Source organism: Mytilus trossulus, chromosome 10 (genome assembly GCF_036588685.1).
Source record: "Mytilus trossulus isolate FHL-02 chromosome 10, PNRI_Mtr1.1.1.hap1, whole genome shotgun sequence".
In the NCBI taxonomy this organism is placed as follows: domain Eukaryota; kingdom Metazoa; phylum Mollusca; class Bivalvia; order Mytilida; family Mytilidae; genus Mytilus; species Mytilus trossulus.
This window is the reverse complement of record NC_086382.1, coordinates 27,347,488-27,367,700: the sequence shown is the minus strand read 5'-3', so window position 1 is coordinate 27,367,700 and position 20,213 is coordinate 27,347,488. Positions and strand designations below refer to the sequence as shown.

At 30.9% G+C, this 20,213-nt stretch overlaps 1 protein-coding gene across 2 annotated transcripts in view; it reads right to left on the bottom strand.

The window, feature by feature from the left end:
• The window catches only part of LOC134687136 (uncharacterized), a 58,234-nt gene extending 39,490 nt beyond the window's left edge, over positions 1 to 18,744 (bottom strand). Inside the window, exons 1-9 of one of the 2 annotated variants that reach the window (XM_063547153.1) lie at positions 18,591 to 18,744; positions 11,925 to 12,055; positions 10,670 to 10,796; positions 9,503 to 9,583; positions 3,226 to 3,270; positions 2,410 to 2,505; positions 1,552 to 1,688; positions 751 to 955; positions 79 to 190 (exon numbers count right to left, since the gene is read on the bottom strand). In XM_063547153.1, the coding sequence (XP_063403223.1) occupies positions 79 to 190; positions 751 to 955; positions 1,552 to 1,688; positions 2,410 to 2,505; positions 3,226 to 3,270; positions 9,503 to 9,583; positions 10,670 to 10,796; positions 11,925 to 12,055; positions 18,591 to 18,716 (1,060 nt within the window). In that variant the 5' untranslated portion in view covers positions 18,717 to 18,744. Of the gene's footprint in view, positions 1 to 78; positions 191 to 750; positions 956 to 1,551; positions 1,689 to 2,409; positions 2,506 to 3,225; positions 3,271 to 5,727; positions 5,796 to 9,502; positions 9,584 to 10,669; positions 10,797 to 11,924; positions 12,056 to 18,590 lie in introns of those variants that run through there. The other variant, XM_063547154.1, reaches the window with a different exon arrangement.
• Between the last annotated feature and the right edge of the window lie 1,469 nt (positions 18,745 to 20,213).

Sequence of the window (20,213 nt, the reverse complement as noted above, 5' to 3'; positions counted from 1 at the left end):
AGGAGTTAAAACTATCATCATATCAATGCCTAAAATTTTGACAGCAATGAACTCATTTTGATTGGTTGATTTATTTACCTGGTCCATCCCAAGGTTCCATGGCATAGGCACTCCACCTGTAATAGTCCTTCTTCTCCTTGGTCATTATATTGTCATTCTGCCAGGCTTCAGGTACCATAGCCATCACAGCCTAATGATATAAATAGAAATGTTACAATACAGGAACACTATTCACAGTAATGTTAGTCTAATCAGTTTTTGCAAAAATTTAGAATATCCAAACTATTCAACAGATTTTATTTGTGTTCAAATTGATACTAATAAAGGTGAAATTTAGCTTAAATGACAACTTTAAAATATTTACAATACTACTGGTATTAAAGGAGTATAAATATTAAGCTTTCTGCACATTGCAATTCAGATATTTCTATATCTTTTCTATTTAACTGACAAATTCAGGATAGAATTAACCATTTTATGAATGTTTACATTAATTCCATTTTTTACGGTAAAATTCCTTAACAAATTTTTAAACATGTCATGTAAAGTTTATCAGAAACACTTTTTGGTATCATTCCACATGTAGTGGCTCTTGCATCCAACTATTTTTTATTTTATTTTTTAAATTTTACATACTTAATTGAAAACTTTCACATTTGTTAGATGGATACAGAATGTACTGGTACCTTATCCTGGCTTAGTTAGCCATTATATTGTATCATACATTTAACAGAAAGTACATTGAAGTACCTCAGGTAGCTCTCTTCCTCCAGCAAAACAAAGAAACTCCAATACATTGTCCACACAGCCAGAGTCTGACTGGGCTTTCTCTACTACAGGATAGAGGAGATTTAACTTGTCTCCAAACTTTTCACTGTGCATCACCCCTTCTCTGGCCCTCATTAGATTCCTGTTACCTCTTAGTGTGTTTATTTCTCCATTGTGGGCAAGATATCTGTAGAAATATTATACATCATTACAGTAAATTAATGAGGATACCATAATCGGCTGTGTATAGTAAGCAGTTATGTATAGTATGCACCCCCTTTTTATCCCCAAAAAAACTTAATTGTCATGGTATTTAAAACTTGTATATCATGTTTGATTTAAACCATAAAACTATATCCAATGAAATGTGGTTCTAGTTTATCAAAAAGCCATGGAATAGATCATATTTCATCAAGCCACAAATAAGGGAATGGTCAAATGTAACTTTCACAGTTACTTTCATTTCCATAAATTCTGTGGTTTGAAAATATATCTATTCAAAATAGTACTGAAGAACAAATGCAAGGAGGTTAATAGTATTACCTGATTTTTTTTTTACTCGTGAGGACTATTCCATTAGTTCAAACTATTTATTTATAGTGGATTGGGAAACAAGTTTTGCAACTGATATTATTTTGAAAGTCCGATCCAACCCTTCCACATACATTTTAATTGAAAAGCCATCAACCACTTTTTTCTGTTTGTCTCTCCATTACACAAGCCTACCTGTTCTAAGCAATTTTTCAAAGTTATCTCCCTTAGACTGTTGATATTTATACACACCTCATTGGATGGGCTCTTTCCCAGCTTGGAAATGTATTGGTTGAAAACCTGCTGTGAACTAAAGCCAAATGAGTTAAAAACTCCGGATTTATCAGGTCTTTGTAGTACTTCCATAGCTGACTGGTGTTGAACAGTCCCTGAAAATAGTTTGTATAATAAATGAATAACTGTATAAATAAATTACCTTGTAAATAAATTCCTTTGTAAATGAAAAACAGTATAAATAAATTACCTTGTAAATGAACAACTTTGTAAATAATGACTTTGTAATATAAATGTATAACCCTGTAAATGGATTATCTTATTTAGGTGAATTACCTTGTAAACAAAAAAAAAACTTATTTAGGTGAATTACCTTGTAAACAAAAAAATACCTTATTTAGGTGAATTACCTTGTAAACAAAAAATTACCTTGTAAACAAAAAATTACCTTGTAAACAAAAAATTACTTATTTCAGTGAATTACCTTGCAAATGAATTACCTTATAAATGATAGTTTGTAGAGATAGATTACAAAAGTAGAATCTCAATCCACTTTCTGGTATCTGATGAGTACTATACTTGTAAATAAATTACCTTGTAAATGATAGTTTGTAGAGATAGATTACAAAAGTAGAATCTCAATCCACGTTCTGGTATCTGATGAGTACTATACTTGTAAATAAATTACCTTGTAAATGATAGTTTGTAGAGATAGATTACAAAAGTAGAATCTCAATCCACGTTCTGGTATCTGATGAGTACTATACTTGTAAATAAATTACCTTGTAAATGATAGTTTGTGGAGATAGATTACAAAAGTAGAATCTCAATCCACGTTCTGGTATCTGATGAGAACTATACTTGTAAATGAATTACCTTGTAAATGATAGTTTGTGGAGATAGATTACAAAAGTAGAATCTCAATCCACGTTCTGGTATCTGATGAGTACTATACTTCCTCAGTAGGTACACCTATAAATACAGAGAACAAAATATCTGATCAGTCAGACAAACATAATGTAAACCAAATTAATTATGTGGATACTGTATTTCGCTTTAAACCCTTATAAGCCAATTTCGCAGTGATTAAATTTTGTGATTTTCAAGTTGGATTGGTGAAGGTTAATAAGGAAAGATCGAAGTTTATCATATTCAGGATGATTTATATAAGTGTTATTTTTCTACTCATGAAAGTTGTAAAAATAAGTTGCTTGAAAAAATAAGTTGGTTTACAGTTATCTGTGTGGCAAATTGGATTTACTCGCATTTAGTTTGAACCAATCCAGATATTCAGTGGTTGAAGTTTGTTGATGTGGTTCTCGAGTGTTTCACTTATTTACATAGATTATACTGTTGATTTTCCCATTTGAATTGTTTTGCACTTGTCATTTTTTAGCCCTTTATAGCTTACAGTTTGTTGTGAGCCAAGGCTCTGTGTTGAAGACGGTACCTTGACCTATAATTGTTTTTTCATTTACAAATTGTGACTTAGATGGAGAGTTGTTTCATTGGCACTTATACCACATCTTATTATATCTATTTACTAACAACTTGATATCATTTTCACAATTAAAGTCTTACTACATGTGGAAATTAAAAGTACATCATCCAGCTGTTTTGTGTAAATTACATTTATTGTTACAGAAAACTTAATTTATATATAGTTAACTCTTTCTTAAAGAGAATTCATACCTGTCTTTCAAACTCTTTCGGATCCTTTTTGCCAGTGACAAAAACCTGAAAAAGAAAGATGTTTTAATTTTCGATTCTTTGGTAGGATAGTTAAACCATCATAACAACTAGTCATTATCAAATAAAATTATTATAAACATTTTTTTTCTTTCGATAATTTGTTTTGTCTCACAACATTAAATTATACACTGATGTGCATACATAAGTTTTATTAAGTTTCAATTTTTGAATGTGACTTATAAATGGAAGTTTTAACAACCTTGACTGGCTATATATACAGCCCTTGCAATGTCGGTATGTGACCTATATCACACTGCTAGCAATTTATAACAATTCTTACTCAGTATTGGAGTATATCTGTATTTTTTATGTCAGAGGGTGTTTGTTTGCTGGTGTTGATGTTTTTTTATGATGTGGTTTAAGTGAATTACATATACTTTATTTGTCAACATATAAATATAATACTTTTTTTAAAAACAACTTCCTAATTTGTCACAAATGAAAAACCAAAAAGTCATCTTTTTTTTACATCTCAAAAATAATCTCATTGGATTACCAACAAATTATAAGACAATGCACAACTGCTCAAGAATTAAAAGTGCATGGTAATTCTGTTTTACTTCATTGGTATGAAAATTGCTGGAAATTTGCAACTAACTTTCTTGCATATGAAAATGATGGTTCATGGTTTTTTTCTATAGGAAAACCTAAGAAATAAATCTGATGAAAAATTTGAAGACCAGAATTTTGATTTAAACAGTTGGAAGCACTTTATATGATTAGCAGAGGCACAGACAGGATCAATAGGGCTCCCCCTATATTTGGTGGATACATTATATAACCATTCCAAAGATGTAATCCAAACTTTGTTTTGCTTTTAAAATAGTTTGAATAAATAATGGATGACCTTGTACATAAATTACCTTGTAAATAAATTCTTTGCTATTAAAAGTGGAAATGGCATTATTCAACTATCTATTATCAGACATTGTACAAGACAGAGTTGGATCAAGGGACCCCCCCCCCCCCTGCCAATTGAGGAGAAAATTTGGTTGATTTTGTAAGGAATCACTGCAGCATGACTGAATAGCCCCCCCCCCCCCCCCCCCCCCCCCCCCCCCCGGGCAATCAGTGGGTCCCCCTCCTTACAAAAAGTCCTGGATCCCAAACTGAAAGACTCATTTGCATAAGGCCAATATATTTTTGGCAACAGTCTCTTTGACCTATATACCACATCTGACATCTTATTCATTATGCTCATGTCTATTATACATGTTTGCAAAATTCATGTGACCTCCAGAAAATTTTCCATTCATTGACACAAATTAATCTAGAGTTACTTCCCTTTTATCACAATGATGAGATGTTTAAGTGTGCAAATTCTATCATAAATCAGTCAAATTCAACTTGTTGTACTGACCACTATAGTTTAGAAAAAAGGACTTTCCAAAACAATTTTAATTTCTTTAAGCCTTGCTTAATTAAAACTATCTTCTAGTGAGGATCTCAGATGTGTGTGTGTATTGCCAGTTTCAATAAGACAACAACAATTTATAACTCCAAAATGGTTGCCAGGGTTATGTTATAATACTCAAATTTCCTTATTTGAAACCTATCTATAACTGTTCACATTTGGGCAAAATCAATATCTAGGGCAAGTAAACAAAATAGATAAACCCAAAATCTGTTCCCTCCTATTTCTGGGCAACATGATAATAAATCCATGTATATTTTCTAACATTTCTAACACACCTTCACCAGATTTCATCGGACAGTGATTTTTCACAAACACAGTGAGGGAGGGACAGACAAGGTGACAAAACCACAGACTTTGTTATTCTAAAAGCGAAAACTGTTTTCCTCTCTGATTTTTTTTTCATATATATATGTTAAGTCCTGAATGGTGTAACTGATGCATCTGATGCAGATTAATGAAATGCATTATATGAAGTCAAACAATGAAGAAAAGTTGGAGCAACATTTTAAATATATATATACTGATCCTCACTCAGATATTTTTATGTCTAAATTTCAGGTAAGATAAACCAAATTGCACAAAAGACCAACTTACAAATTGGTTGATAGATGAAATGAAAGAATGATAATTTAGTTTGAATATCTGTAGAAAAAAACATTCTAAAGAGATCTGGATAGGTTTTGTTATTTTGAATTTTGAAAACAGTTCCCCTAAGGATAATTATGTTGCAGTCAGTGTTTTTGTTTTCAACTTTACAATTTCTTTGAAATTACTGGTCAAAGATTATCAGAATCCTTAAACTTCCATTCCATGATTTTTTTAATGTAAATACATTTAAATTTTTCTGAAAGAGGATTGCAGTAACATTTATCTCATTATGTTTCCATTATGAATAAAATTAATGTATTATAAATTTTTTTCACTTCAAAATGTAAATCAGTTTCAAGTGTTTATGTGTTTTGAATACAAAGTCTATGTTTATAAATTTATGCTGCAATAGAAAATTATGGTCATTATTCATTTACTTAGTAAACACTTATTTCTGAGTTGCCTCCCTTCCTTGGAACTCTTCACCGCCAGATATGATGGCTGGCTACTCCTACAAAGAAACTTTTCATGTGCTAAGGCCATATCTCAACAAAAATGAACATGTAGAACACAATTATCAGATAGCAGTACATAATTACTTTATTTAATTACACACTTTAAATGTATGCAGTACGGACATTAAATAAGGATGCTCATATATTTTCAAATCAGTACTAGATGAAAACTATATCGTAGATAACTGTTGCATTTTGCATAGTAAACAAGGTTTTAGTCTTAATTTTCATTTAATAAGATGACAACTGGTTCTTGTACATGCAAGAGCAATGGAAGGAATTCAAATTCTATAAATTGTTTCTTAATATTCTTAAAAGATTGATACTGTGCTTTCTTAATATTCTTAAAAGATTGATACTGTGCAATATCACGTCCACTAAAAACATTGCTCATTCAAATATTTTCATTTAAAGCAAGTTAAAAGGGAAAAGAGTGTTCTTTCCATAGCTCCTCATGGACATGTATCAAGTTGTCTATACTTCACAGAAAATAATTGTTATCTTATTTTAAAATCAAGTCTATTTCAGATATATGGCTATTTTTCTTTTTATATCAGCATACTTAATGTACATTTGAGAATATCAGAAAAATATCAATATAATTTATAATTAACATTAATAAAAGAAGTAATCAATAACACAATTTAAGCCATGAAATTGTTGTCATAGTTAAACAAGCTTATGTCAAAAGTATTTAGATTTTTTCAAAAAATCAAATGGAAAACAGCTTGAAGATTTTCTTTACTGAAATAAATAAACAAAAAATAAATCCCTAAAATACGGAAATATTGTTATAATGTTTATACCCCTAAAAAATACATTTGCAGATGAAACAAAAATGGACGTTAAGCAACTCAGAAACAGTGTGCTTTACTAGTAACTTTTTTTAAGTTTTAGTCTAGTTATTTTTATGTTTTAGTCGAATGAACATCATTAATATGTTTGGAGCGGAAAATTTATTTCCCTTATGTACAACATCAAAATCATGACTGCAACAGCTTGTATGTTTAATAAACTTTGTACATTCTTTATAGGGATACAACATATTTTATTGAGATTTAAGGAAGATAAGGGCAAAGTGGAAAGCTTATGAATACAAGGTTTCTTTTTAACATAAAATAATATGATACAAATTAATGCAACTTTGTTTAACTTGGAAAAAAAAGTTTTGACAAATTAGAACTAAAAGATGTTGAGGTGATATGAAGCTGTCAGATGCATTTTTATGAAAATGAAATGAGTGAACATACAAATTATTCTAACATCCATGTATAGATATAAATCTTAATTAAAATCTAGAGCATGAACAAGAGGTCAAGAGTTCAAAACATTACCATGTGTATCATTTTTCAGACAGACAAGTATTCATACTTCTCATAATCAACCATATGGTGTTGACCTACATGTTATCCCCTTATGGGCGTGTCACCTTTAAGGCAGAAAAAAGTATCCCCCTTTTAACAAAAAAAAACCCTCTTCCCCCTCCCACTTTTCATGACTGGAGTTGGGGATATAGTATTTTCCGTTATTGATTTTTTCCCCTGTTTTGTTAAAATACTGCGTATTTGCATAGTAAAAAGACTTCCAAGGTCATCAGGAATGTTAGTATAGCTAATTAAATCCAGGGATAGATAATTAAATTGTATCTGTTTCGGATAAATTTCAAAATTATTACAAAATTTACTATAAAAATGTTATCAATCATGCATAGTCTATCCCCCTTTTAGTGGAGATGGAAAGGTTGGCAGCTCTGTATCAGTATAGGGACTCAATCAATAAAAACTTGTATAAATAATCCCATACTTTTGTCTGGAAAAGTTTTAACTTGGTAATAATTCATTATGCCTTTTTCGTTTGTTTAACTAACCATTAAACTACATTAAGGTTATTTTGGTCATGATTTCAGCATGTTCTTATGCATGTACACAGATCGTGTATTTAAAGTTTACATGTAATTTTTCTCTAAAAGCAGGTATTTTATAATCAATAAAACTTTGAACAATACCATTATGTCTAATATATCAAATATTCATGTAAGCATTCAATAATTCAGACTGGACGGAGATCAAAAGCCTTTTAAACCTTAAACAATGATTGTTAATTTGATTATACTGTGACCCACAAATATCTTTTAAAGGGCAAACAAAATACTTAAAGTTTTTTGAATGATGTTATTTTAACTTTATAAACATGAAATGGATATGGGGACACTTAATTTGTATGTGATATCTATGATCTACAAGTATAATGTGAAGGTTTATGCAAAAGTGCAAATTTTGGATACACATGAATTATTCATTGATAAACAAATTCAAAGCCAAATAATGTGTTGCATGTAGCTTAACCGACCGTGCAAGGACTGTATAGCCAGTCAAGGTCGTTAAAAACTTGCATTATGTAGCTAAATGACAAGAAATGTACTTTTCAAATCATCATGCCTATTTTTGATCATCTGAGAATTTTTAAATTGAAACTAATATATATAAACTTAACTAATTTATTTTTTTATTTCAAATATTCATTTCAATAAGAAAATTATCTTCAGGTTTTCTGTTTTCCATTTGAAAACGGTATCATTTGTGCAAAAAATTTTTTTTAACCTAAAGTCTATACATCTTACAAAGTTGCTTCAGTAAAATATTTATATCTTTTTTTTAACACTGGCTCTTGATAATGAACACCTCTGATCAAAGTTTTTTTAAACATGACAATCAATGCTTTGATAAGATGCACCATTTCTTCCTTATAAAGAGACTTGAATTGCTCACCATAATACTGATTCATGCTAGATGCCCAAATATGAGACACAAAGTTTTAATTCATAATTTTCAATCAAAATGAAACTAGAAAGACTGACTAAAATGTCTTCCCTGTTTCATTGATCATTTATATTATTGAATGTTATATTGACATCCTTGAGATAATAGTTGACTGCATGACTGCATCTATTGTGAAAATCTAAAATTAGGTGAAGGTCAGATAAAGACATACATGTGTACCCTAAAATTGATATGTATACACCAAATATAGTTGACCTCCTTATTACAACTAGTAAATGATAAAATTGATCAGATAATAATGAAAATTTGGTCAAACACCGATAAAAACTGAAAGCTGGACACGGCCACCGAACAATGATTTTATACACCTGAAATTTATCATAGAAATTGAGAAAACAAAATAAGCTCAAAATAAAAATTAATCATTGAGTTTTTGACTCAGAAATATTAGACATATTACAGTGATTCCATAGACCAACACTGACAAAGTTTAACACTAACATGAGTAAGTCTTCATGAGGCCACAGACAACTGACACAACTTTTTATGCCCGAATATAACTATTGACAAAAAGCCTTTTGCAATCAAAATAGGAGGATCTGTCTTATAAACCTTCTGAAATGAAAGCTTAAAACAACCAGTTTATACTCTTGCCCCTGCCAGATTAAAATTCCAATGTCTCAATGTCGTCAAAGACAAATAAACTATACTAAACATTGCTTATGACGAAAACCAAGTGATGGCTTCAATAAAATGTCCTTCATTATGATAAGTCCTAAAACATCATCATCTTACTCAAAAAGTTAAATCAACTGTAATTAAGTTTATATTAGAACTGACATAGCATCTTTTTGAAATTATTTTTGAATTTATTTATTTTTAATTCACACTATTTGCTAATTGAATTATATATTTACCTGTAATATTAATGGTTCTGTGGTCTGGGCTATACTCCCAATAACAGACCTATCCACTGGTGGGCTTCTCCATCCTATTACCTACATTGAGAAATTATAAATGTGAATAAAAATTTGACTAGTAAAATTTCATTTGGACTAGTGAGTATTTGAAACATGAGAAAAATGTCAGAATATCGTTGTTGGGGCTTTTAAGTAGTTGAAGTTTTTGGTACAGAATATGTTCTATATTAACCAAAAGTTGACTTTTACCAACTGTTCTCCAGCATTTTCAAATATCATAATGGGATGATTAAAAGCACTGTTCTTGTCAAATTATAGCACAACATTTATAATACAATCTTTATACATTTTAGTTCATTTATATATTTGGTAGTTAAGTATGACATATATTATCGCTGAACTAGTACACATTTAGGGCCAGTTGAAGCTTGCCTCTGGCTGCATGATTTTCTCACTGTGTTGAAGACCTGTTGGTGGCCTTTGGCTGTTTTCTACTCTTTGGTCTGGTGGTTGTCTTTTTGACATATTCCCCAATTCCATTCTCAAATTTATCAGATAATCATTATGTCCGACCTTGGAGAGAACACTCAGGCTCAGACAATTGAATAATCTAAAATTGATGTATCACACCTTCAGACAAGAATCACCAATGACACTGCCTGTCTATTTACAACATTTGGTATTGATAAAGATGGATTGAAGATGAAGGTCAAGACAGTTTGGAACTGAAATTAAGTCTTAACTAAAATATATGTATAAAGCCTAATTTTTTATAGGTTTGGAGCTTGACTTATAATGTTGCACCTGTGCATTCATGAAGACTATATGTTGCCTTCTAGAAGTCTCTCGCTAGTATTTGTGTCCTTAATTTGCTAAATCCAATTCAAATGTTAACATGGATCAACTGTATTCCACTGCTAAATTACATAAAACATTTCATCAATTGCAAAAAAAAGAAATTTTCAAACAGCTTATCTGCCTTTATAAAGACAAAACTAATGAAAAGTCATAACTAAATAAAATTCAAAGCCACAAAAAAATATTCTTAAACCAAGAAAAGAATTTTATACCTTCAATTCAAAGTTCTCAGCAAACTTCACAGAAAAGAATTTTATACCTTCAATTCAAAGTTCTCAGCAAACTTCACAGAAAAGAATTTTATACCTTCAATTCAAAGTTCTCAGCAAACTTCACAAAAATGGATTTGATTTCTGGACCTTTATCCTTGTCTATAAACATCATTCCTGTGGCATAGCTCCCAGCTTCTGGTAACTCAATACTTTGTTCTTCTCTGAAAATAAGTAAATTGTGTTTTAAGGCACTGTCAACAACCTAGGATAAATTGCAGTTTTTATTGGTGGAGGACCCCTGATACGGAGTACAAATACAGAACCTGAAAACTGGCTATCCCCTTCAATTATGCTGGGAGAGAAAATGAAATAATTTATATTGTATTATTGTCACTGATACTTCCAAATGTGAAAGAACAATTAACAACACATGATTAAGAGTTATGAACAAAATATGCATATAAGGTCCATGTTTACCCTTGAAAATGTTGGGTTTATAATATAATACCAGATTTATTTGAAAATATATCAAAATAGTTTCTGATGACTGCATCCAACTACGGGCAAGTCCAGTACTGTATCCGCGCACCTGAGGCTTATGACTTCACTTCATTCAACTGATAAAACCAATCATTGGATGATTATGTGTTAACACATTCTCATAATATACTTTTATTTCATAAAATCTTCTGTTTGTATGGTTTCATCATCTAGATTTTGTGTAATATGTGTCCAAAATTAGGAAAACCCCCTGTTCTGAGACTTCCTCCAATGTCCAGTGATTTTGCGCATGCCTTCCAAAATTAGCTTATTTGGAATAAAGGAAAGATTTTATACTACGAAATATTAGAGGAGTTTGTACCAAACACACTGCCAAGGATGCAGAGCAAAAAATATTTCAATCTGATATTAACTTGACTTAAATAAAACTAATCTGATGATGTAATTTTTTTAATGAAAATTGGTCAAATATGGTAAATCACGGGAATTCAGTAATTCATTAATTCTTGAACTTATCAATTTAATTCTTTTTATCCCTTCAGAAGGCTAAAACAATAACAAGAACGATTTTGTATGTGTTACTGTGTTACTGTGTTGATATGATGAAAACAGCTAATCAGCTATAACATGGCTATACAGACACCCCGGACTCCACTGTACTTTTACTTAATTTTTTTCATTTTTTTGCAGGCTTTTACACTTATATTTATGATCTAGTCCCTTTTTATTCTCCTGGAATATCTTGTACATGTATCATCATTTGAATATGAAAAGAACAAGTGTCTACTTCAAAACCAAGTTCATTTGCATGCACTAACTATATTTTCCATTTTATTTTCTATAATTACTTGAGTTCCTTAGCATAGAGGTCATGGGGTATGGCTGTGATGACACCAGCGCCGTCTCCAGTATCGTTGTCACACCCACAGGCTCCCCTGTGTTCCATACGCTGAAGCATAATCTGGGCATCTCGTAATATCTGAAATTAAATACAAATACTTCATCAATAAAACTCAGCAAATAAGTTTATCTCTATCTAATATTAAATCTATATTGTGTAGAGATGAACTGGAATAACTTCCATTGTCTTTGTCTAGTTTCCAGTTGCAATAGAATCAAAGTAGCATTTCTAATCAATATAGCTAATATCAATTCTAATAGCTAGTGTAATGAAAATTTCCTCATTCTTCTAAAGTTTTTTCTTAATGATAAAATTTTAATAGTTCTTCTGCGCCTAGAAGCTTCACTCAGGATATTCCTAATTTTTCAAAGTTGACCAGTGAACTTGGTTGAGATAATGTTCATTTGGCATTTTTTGACTTATATATGCACAGAGTTGCAACTTGAGAATATTCTTTTAGTGGGAATCTTAGATTTAATAGGTAATTTCAAACTAGTAAAAAGTTGAATGGGGTAAATATGCATTTTTTTTATTTTTTAAGAAGTGTCTATCAACCATCCACAGAGGTAACAAAATATTAAGGAAAAGTACAAAATGTTCCTAACCAATTAATATGATTTAAACCTAAATGACTCTGTAAACACTATCTTCAGCAAACCTTTCAATGAGACATGTAACTTAACAAGGCAAAGTATTGATTTCACTAGCTTCTAGTCAATGAAGCATGAAATGTAGATAGATTAGAGCACTAGCTATTAGTATAAGTTTGCCTGTCATGTATGCACTTCAAGATTGTTCCTCATATAATTACAAATTACATAATATAAAATTTCTATCTGAGAATGTTAAACTGCACAGAAAAGATCTAAAATCAAAACTAAGTACTTTTAAAAAAAAATGCAGTGTCAGCAAAAATACCCTTTCATAACAATAATGATTCATGTGCATGTAATACTAACATGATCATAGCATGCCTTATTTCTGAACTTTTCAAATCACTTCCATGTTTATAAATAACATGTAAACATACTCTATGACCATTTATAGATGAAGGAAGAAATAGGTTATCATATTGAGTAAAAGTAGGTATGTCATTCACACAACTGGCAGTTTACCTACATACCTGATTAATTTAAGTGATATCATTATCAATTGTAACAATGTACATGTATCTGTACTAGATACTGAAAGAGCACTCTTAATATAAATCACTTTGTTTTGACTTGAACATTTTTATCTGTACAACACATTTTTTGTTTGTTAATTATTATGTAAATTCCTTGTAATTAGGATTATGCACACATTGATGTTTGATCAAAAGTGGTGGAATAATTGCTAGTAGCAGAATGCCAAAATCAATCTTGTACAAAAATTGGTAGTGCATATTGTCCATTCAATGCTCTATGAGGTGCAGCCTCGTCCTTCATTCTCTATCAACAAAATTTGAAATAACACAATAGTGCTGAAAGTGATGTTAAACACCAATCAATCAAACAATGAGTTGTAAATAGGAAAACCATGTCTAGTAACAGAAAAATTGCAAAAAAAAACCATAATAGGAGGTGTTCCATATTAAGGTACTTCATAAGAATAATTGCAGTTCAATAAATTAGTTATTTAGAGGATAAGAATATCTCAATATTTACTGAGAGTAATAAATGAATAATACATGTATAAAAATAGTTGATTTTCAGTGGCCAATCCCAGCATTAAAGCAATTTTGAAGAACTAAGAACAAATTTGAAGGTGCCTTATTTTCAACTTAACAAACTTCTTCATGTGGCCTTATCCTTTACATAAAATGAAATGAGAAAAGGTAAACAACTCCAGGCTACCGCTAAGTGAACTTCTGTTTGTCTTTGTTTTTCTGCAACAAAAATACATTTTTCAGGTTTATAAGTGGTTATTGCACCTAATGTTATGATGAACCTACATGTACCTGTACCACTGACATAGCTACAAATGAAAATGGCTTCATAGAATAAATGTTTACCTATGATTATTTAATTATTTCCTAAAGTTTACAAAAACTTGTTGATTACTTTCATTAGAGAGGAGAAGAGAACTTTATTAATGGATGAAATTTGAAGATAACTAAGGGGAATAACTCTAAAACAGTAAATTTCAAAACCATCAAAACTTATTTTGACCTGTGTAACAAAAAATCCAAATTCTATAGAAATTTCAAAAGATTTGGTCAACTAGTATATATACTTTAATTATGGATAAAGGACAGAGGGAGGTGCATGCGCTTACAAATAGGGGCATCACAATGGATAACCCCCCTTTAATGTGTGTGTGGGGGGGCAGGGGTATCACATTATGAGTGTGGAGCAATATTCTTAGCACATACTACCAGGGATGATATTTTACTAGTGAACTCTAAAATGACCTTCAATAGAACAAAGGAGGTTCAACACTAAAATCTGAGAAACTTTGATTTATGAATTACCGGTAATGGTAATGACCACAATAACTCTGACAGTTATTAAATCTATAAATGTAAAGCCACCAGAGAACAAAGTCATTCTATCTATCTATCTTTCTATATCTATTAATGTTATTTCATTTAGTTCTGAAGAAAAAATCAATACATGTACATTGTTTTTATACTTATAATTGTAGAAGACTTGTTTCATGTATCCAGTGGGACAAAACACGTTCCTTAATAGTCTTAGAACCAATGATAAAAAAGTTCTACAAATTTGTTTTAGAAAGAAGATATTATTGATTATAGAAGGGCTTAAAACTCCTCCACATACTTGTATATCTACGTCAGAATTGGTATTTATGTTTTACATCAAGTACTGTATCGATTTAATATAAATATATATAGAATTTGATAATAAAGTGATTTTCCTTCACTTTATTATCAAATTTTAGTATTATGTAACATTTTGAAATCAAATCTTTCTTGCTTCATAATATTACTGTTCCTCAATCAGTTCTACATGCTAACAGACAGTGCAATGATACTAGGATTTATAACTAGATTAAAAAAACAACTATTCAAAAATATCAAATATTCATAGATATTTTGTTGTGTTTAGGTACTGGTTTCCAGACATGATCTCTATGTTTCATCTCATAGAAGTAATTTGGAAATGTTACCAGTATAAATAGGTGGATAGCAGCAAAATTGAATTTTCAGGAAGACCCAGAGTGAAGGGAGGGGTAGAACAGGTTTTTAATATAAGTTTAACCTCTTAGGAATTTGGGGCATACAAATATAGAAAATATGCTGCACAGCCCAATTTTTTTACTTTTGAATAAAAGAGTGTTTATGTGCATATCAACTTTCCGTTCAAGGATAATTGTTTTGAGAACTTTCATACCGTGGCACAGTTTTTGTCATAAGGGAGTTCCTATGAAAAATTGCTTAGTCTATAATTATAGAAGTGGAATCTCTATCTTCACATTTTTTTCAATCTGGTAGTAATGATAAAGCATGATGTCTCTTATTCATCTGTGAAGATATTAATTATGCTTTCAATTAGACTAGAAGTAATACATAATTACAGTATTGCCATCATGTTATGTAACATTTCAAACAGTGCCTGAACACATCGAGGAACACATGGTACTGCTCTTTTTATCAAATTTTGGTAACAAAGTCTTTTAATGATTGAATTTAATGGTATGTTATCAGTACAGCCTGCATGGGAAAACTGCCTTCACTACATCATGTGTATTAACACCAGATATCTGTTACTTTTACTGATATATCTTTAATTCACTTTAATAAACTCAATAAATACAATGATATCTTTGTGACAAAGTAACAGTTGAGAAAGTTAATGAATTCAATTTTAAAAGAAGTAATTAACCATTTTATTGTTCCCCCTAAATATTTATTTCAATTCATTAATCTTTAATAATGCAAGTTAAAAATAAAGCTGGCTGTAATGTTGTTTTAATTTTGAAAGTTCTTCTGTACCTTTTGCACAAGACTTCCTTAATCTGTGTTCAGTTAAAAAAAAAGCACATTATTCAACAATTTGATTGAAACATTGTACTCTTAGTTGTAAAATGCTTCCAAGAATATTCTTGATCAGCACAAACTGTACATCATAAACACAAGAAATTTTATACTTTTTTTATAATGGAAAATATGATTTTTTTTTAGCAGAACATTTTCAAAACAAAAATTGCTTTGATACACTCTGAACTGTTTCTTCAGGTTTTAAGGATTTACTCCCCCACCTCTCCTGTTCAAAAGTTCTAGATCCCACCTGTCACCCAAATTGGTTAGGGGCAGAAATGATTTGATTGATTGTTGTATGCTTAACGTCCAGTTGCAAATATTTCATATATGTTCAGGGCGAAGGGGCAGAAATAAGTCAGTCAGGTAACCAGAAATAAAGGTATACTTTTTTACATATTAAAGTATCACTTTAGTTAACATCTATATTCATAACGTAGGTAATCTCATATCTGTCAACCTGTTTTCCACCTAATTACTTATTGTCAGAAGCTGTATGACATATGATATTTCTTTTTTTTACTATGACTTATACAAATTTATCACTGTTCTAAATACATGTACCTATGTAATCTGGTATTCCCCACTCTATAAAAACTTAGCTTAGGCCAAAAAAAGTATTTGTGTTTACTGTACCCCTACATGTACCTACCCTGATTTTTATCCCCTAACCTAAAGTTTGTTTGACCATTTTTTATTAAGCACTGTTAAAATCATAATGTTGCTCACATAGACTCAATGTATAAAAAAAAAACACCCAAAAAAACCAACCTAAATACCTCCACTCAGGGTTTTTTCCGCATGTGACAGTAAACACTCATACTTTTTTGTTTGGCCTTAAAAGACTAAGTGTAAATATGTCTAGCATTTAAAGGTAACTGGCCGGTTACAATTACAAAGAAGGAAATAAAAAATTTATCACAAGTATTAAGTAAATATCCTTCTAAAGATTAGGATTAATCATAAAAAACAACAAACATAGTGTGTTTACATCTGTTACCTATCAGAGTTTAAATTAGCAGGACTCCTCTATCCAGTAGTCCCCAAATATCATAGGGAACATATGTATGTACTAAGTTTCAAGTTGGGTAGATTTCTACTTCATCAAAAACCACTTCGACTAAAAACTTAAACCTGAAACAGATGAAGGCACAGACACACAAGACTGAAAAACATAATTGCAAAATATTGAGTTTTTCATTGGCATCTCTTTCTTTTTTTAAACTAAAAGGTTCTGTTATATTGTCACTCTTTTGGAAGTCTGCTTGTTTTCTTGGTTTGTGAATGTCATTGGTATACATTTGGAACATTTTCTTGGTTTATGGGATATCTTAGATATCTTAGATGTACATGTACTTGAATGAAAAATTTATACCATCTTTGGCAATAAGTTGCACTCTCAAACATTCAATCTTTCATGTTAAATGTGCATTTTATGACTTGAAATGTAATTATAGGACTATTTATCGTTCCTTGAGCCTAAAAAGTAAAATAAATATATGACCTTATGGATTGAACATTTCTTATATTACCAGCTTAATTTTTCAAAATGTATCATCATTTTAGGCCTTTTGTATTTTAACAAGAATGTGTCCATAGCACACAGATGCCCCATCCACACTTTTCTATGTTCAGTGGAAACCCTTTTTAACTGATTATCTTTTCAGTGGCAGATCCAGGTGGAGGAAGGTTCATGGGGTTGTAAGTCCCCTTATTTTTTCGATGATCAATGCATTTGAATGGGGACATAAAATTGGAACACCCTGCCCCCATTATCCTGGGTCTGGAACCCCATGCCCCCTTTATCCTGGGTCTGGAACCCCCCTTTTAAAAATGGCTGGATGTGTCATTCTACCAGAAATAGTTCATATGACTACAACACCAAACGCTCAAATATTTTATATAACCAGCATTTTCAAATTTTAATTAAAATCTAACATTTGTTGAATGTCAAATATATTGCATAATATTTTTCTTCTAAAGTCACCTTGTAAATCTTTATAATCCAAGTAAAAAGCTCAAACTGAATTCTAAAATCAATATCTACTGGTAAAACAAATTTTGTAAAGCAAGTTACAAACATTTAATTTTAAAACAAAATGTCAAAAAATAGACATGGAGAGGATTTTCATCGTTCATGAATTAATATCTCAATTATATAAAATGTTAGACATGTACACTAGTGTACGCTATGGACTAAGATTACTATATACCATACATAGTTTGTATCTATTAATCACTAATCTTTTACATGTACAATACTGTGGTAACTGGTTTGTGTATTTTGGCTTAGATATTCAATTCCTTTCAATATTTTCCAAAAATCATGCCAAAAAGATATGCATAGAAGGACGAGAGCAACTGAATTAGATGTGAATGTTTTTTCTGTTCATTAATTTTGCAAAGTTAGGGGGTAAAAGAAAATCACATAAATATATATATAACCAGCAGATATCTGAACTCATAGTACACCACATTTTGATATTTTAGGTTTGTACAGAAATAGCGGAGCAATGTTCAATGAATCCTTTATTATTTTGTTTAAACTTTGTACAAATCAGCTTTCATACAAAATGAAAGTATATGCAAGAAGTGAAGATTGGTCTTTTAATTTTAATGATCTTTCCTTACCTTATGCGACTTGACTCCATCTATACTGACAATATATCCTACACCACAGGCATCACTTTCATATTCTGGATTATATAGTCCCTGGGCTCGTGGAATTCCAGGAATATCCCCTGGTACTGCTGGCATTCTGATTAGCTATGGCCTTGTTAAATGCTGCAAATAATTAATCAGTCTCCAGTTTATAAATTTGAAAAAGATATTTTTGGTTCAAGTTTTTATTTAAGGCAATTTAGAATTGAATTTTGCTTTCCCCATGCAAATGCAATTTCAAAGGGACTGGAGGCAGGGGGGGGGGGGGGGGGGGGGGGGGGGGGGGGATATTAAATGTGGGTACATCATTTTGAACATGTACTTTAGCTCTACAGAGAAGTTTTTCTTTAAAACAAAAAATATTTATCAACTAATAATAAATGAAACATTTTCTAAGAAATTAAGACGCTGCTTAACTACAGCATTAGCATCAATGCTGCATCATTGAGTCCTAATAGAGACCTTCTGAATTATTTTTAGCTGTTTGAAAAAATAAGCTTGAGAGGGTACAAAATAACCTGGCTACAGGGTGGGGAAAAATCAACAATCTGTTTTGCACAACCTAAAAGTAATAAGTTATAACACTTGTTGTTAAACAAATGTAATTATAAAAAAAATATTTTCTAAACAGCAATAGAAAATTCATCATTTATTTTACAGATATTAGAACTTGATTTATACATGTACAGAATATGTGTTTCAGCAGACCATGTTCTATTTGCAGGTATCCTGTATCACATCCTCTCTATGTTTATATGGTACATTGAACTGTACATGACATTCATCACTGGGTTTTCACAATAGTAAAATTTTTATTTTCTAAACAGCAATAGAAAATTCAACATTTATTTTACAGATATTAGAACTTGATTTATACATGTACAGAATATGTGTTACAGCAGACCATGTTCTATTTGTAGGTATCCTGTATCACATCCTCTCTATGTTTATATGGTACATTGAACTGTACATGACATTCATCTCTGGGTTTTCACAATAGTATTGATGCCACAAGTAATGTGACAGTTACTCCAGTAAAATATAGCATCTGTAAATGGAGTGTTGTTTATTTACCCTTCTAACTCTAAGACAACTAGACAACCATATCTAGTTGTTTTTTATTTATTATGATTCCTAAAACTTTTCTATGTTGACAATCGTCAATTGCTAATGAGACAAACATGCATCGTCTTTTGACAATTGTGTATTTCAGTTAGTGTTGTCTATTGGGTCTCATTGGGGTCTTATATGAAGTGAGATTGTCGATTTTTTTTGCAAGCGTGACATGTGAAAGTATTGTGCCAGGAAAACGGGAATTGAAGTATAGCAGGACACAGGAAATTACAAAAAAATGTTCATTGAGTAAGCGGAATCCTGGATCTGACCCCCCTCCCCCCCCAAATGTTACCCCCTGTCTAGTTGCAATCTCATTTAGCCTAGGTAAACACCACATCTAGTTGTATTTATTTTTTATGATTCCTAATACTTTTCTATGTTTTTGGTGTAAACAGGGACAGTCTGATACTTGTACACAAAACTGTCTGGTAAAAATAATCAAGTTCATTTTATACAATTACTTTTAGTTATCTCCCT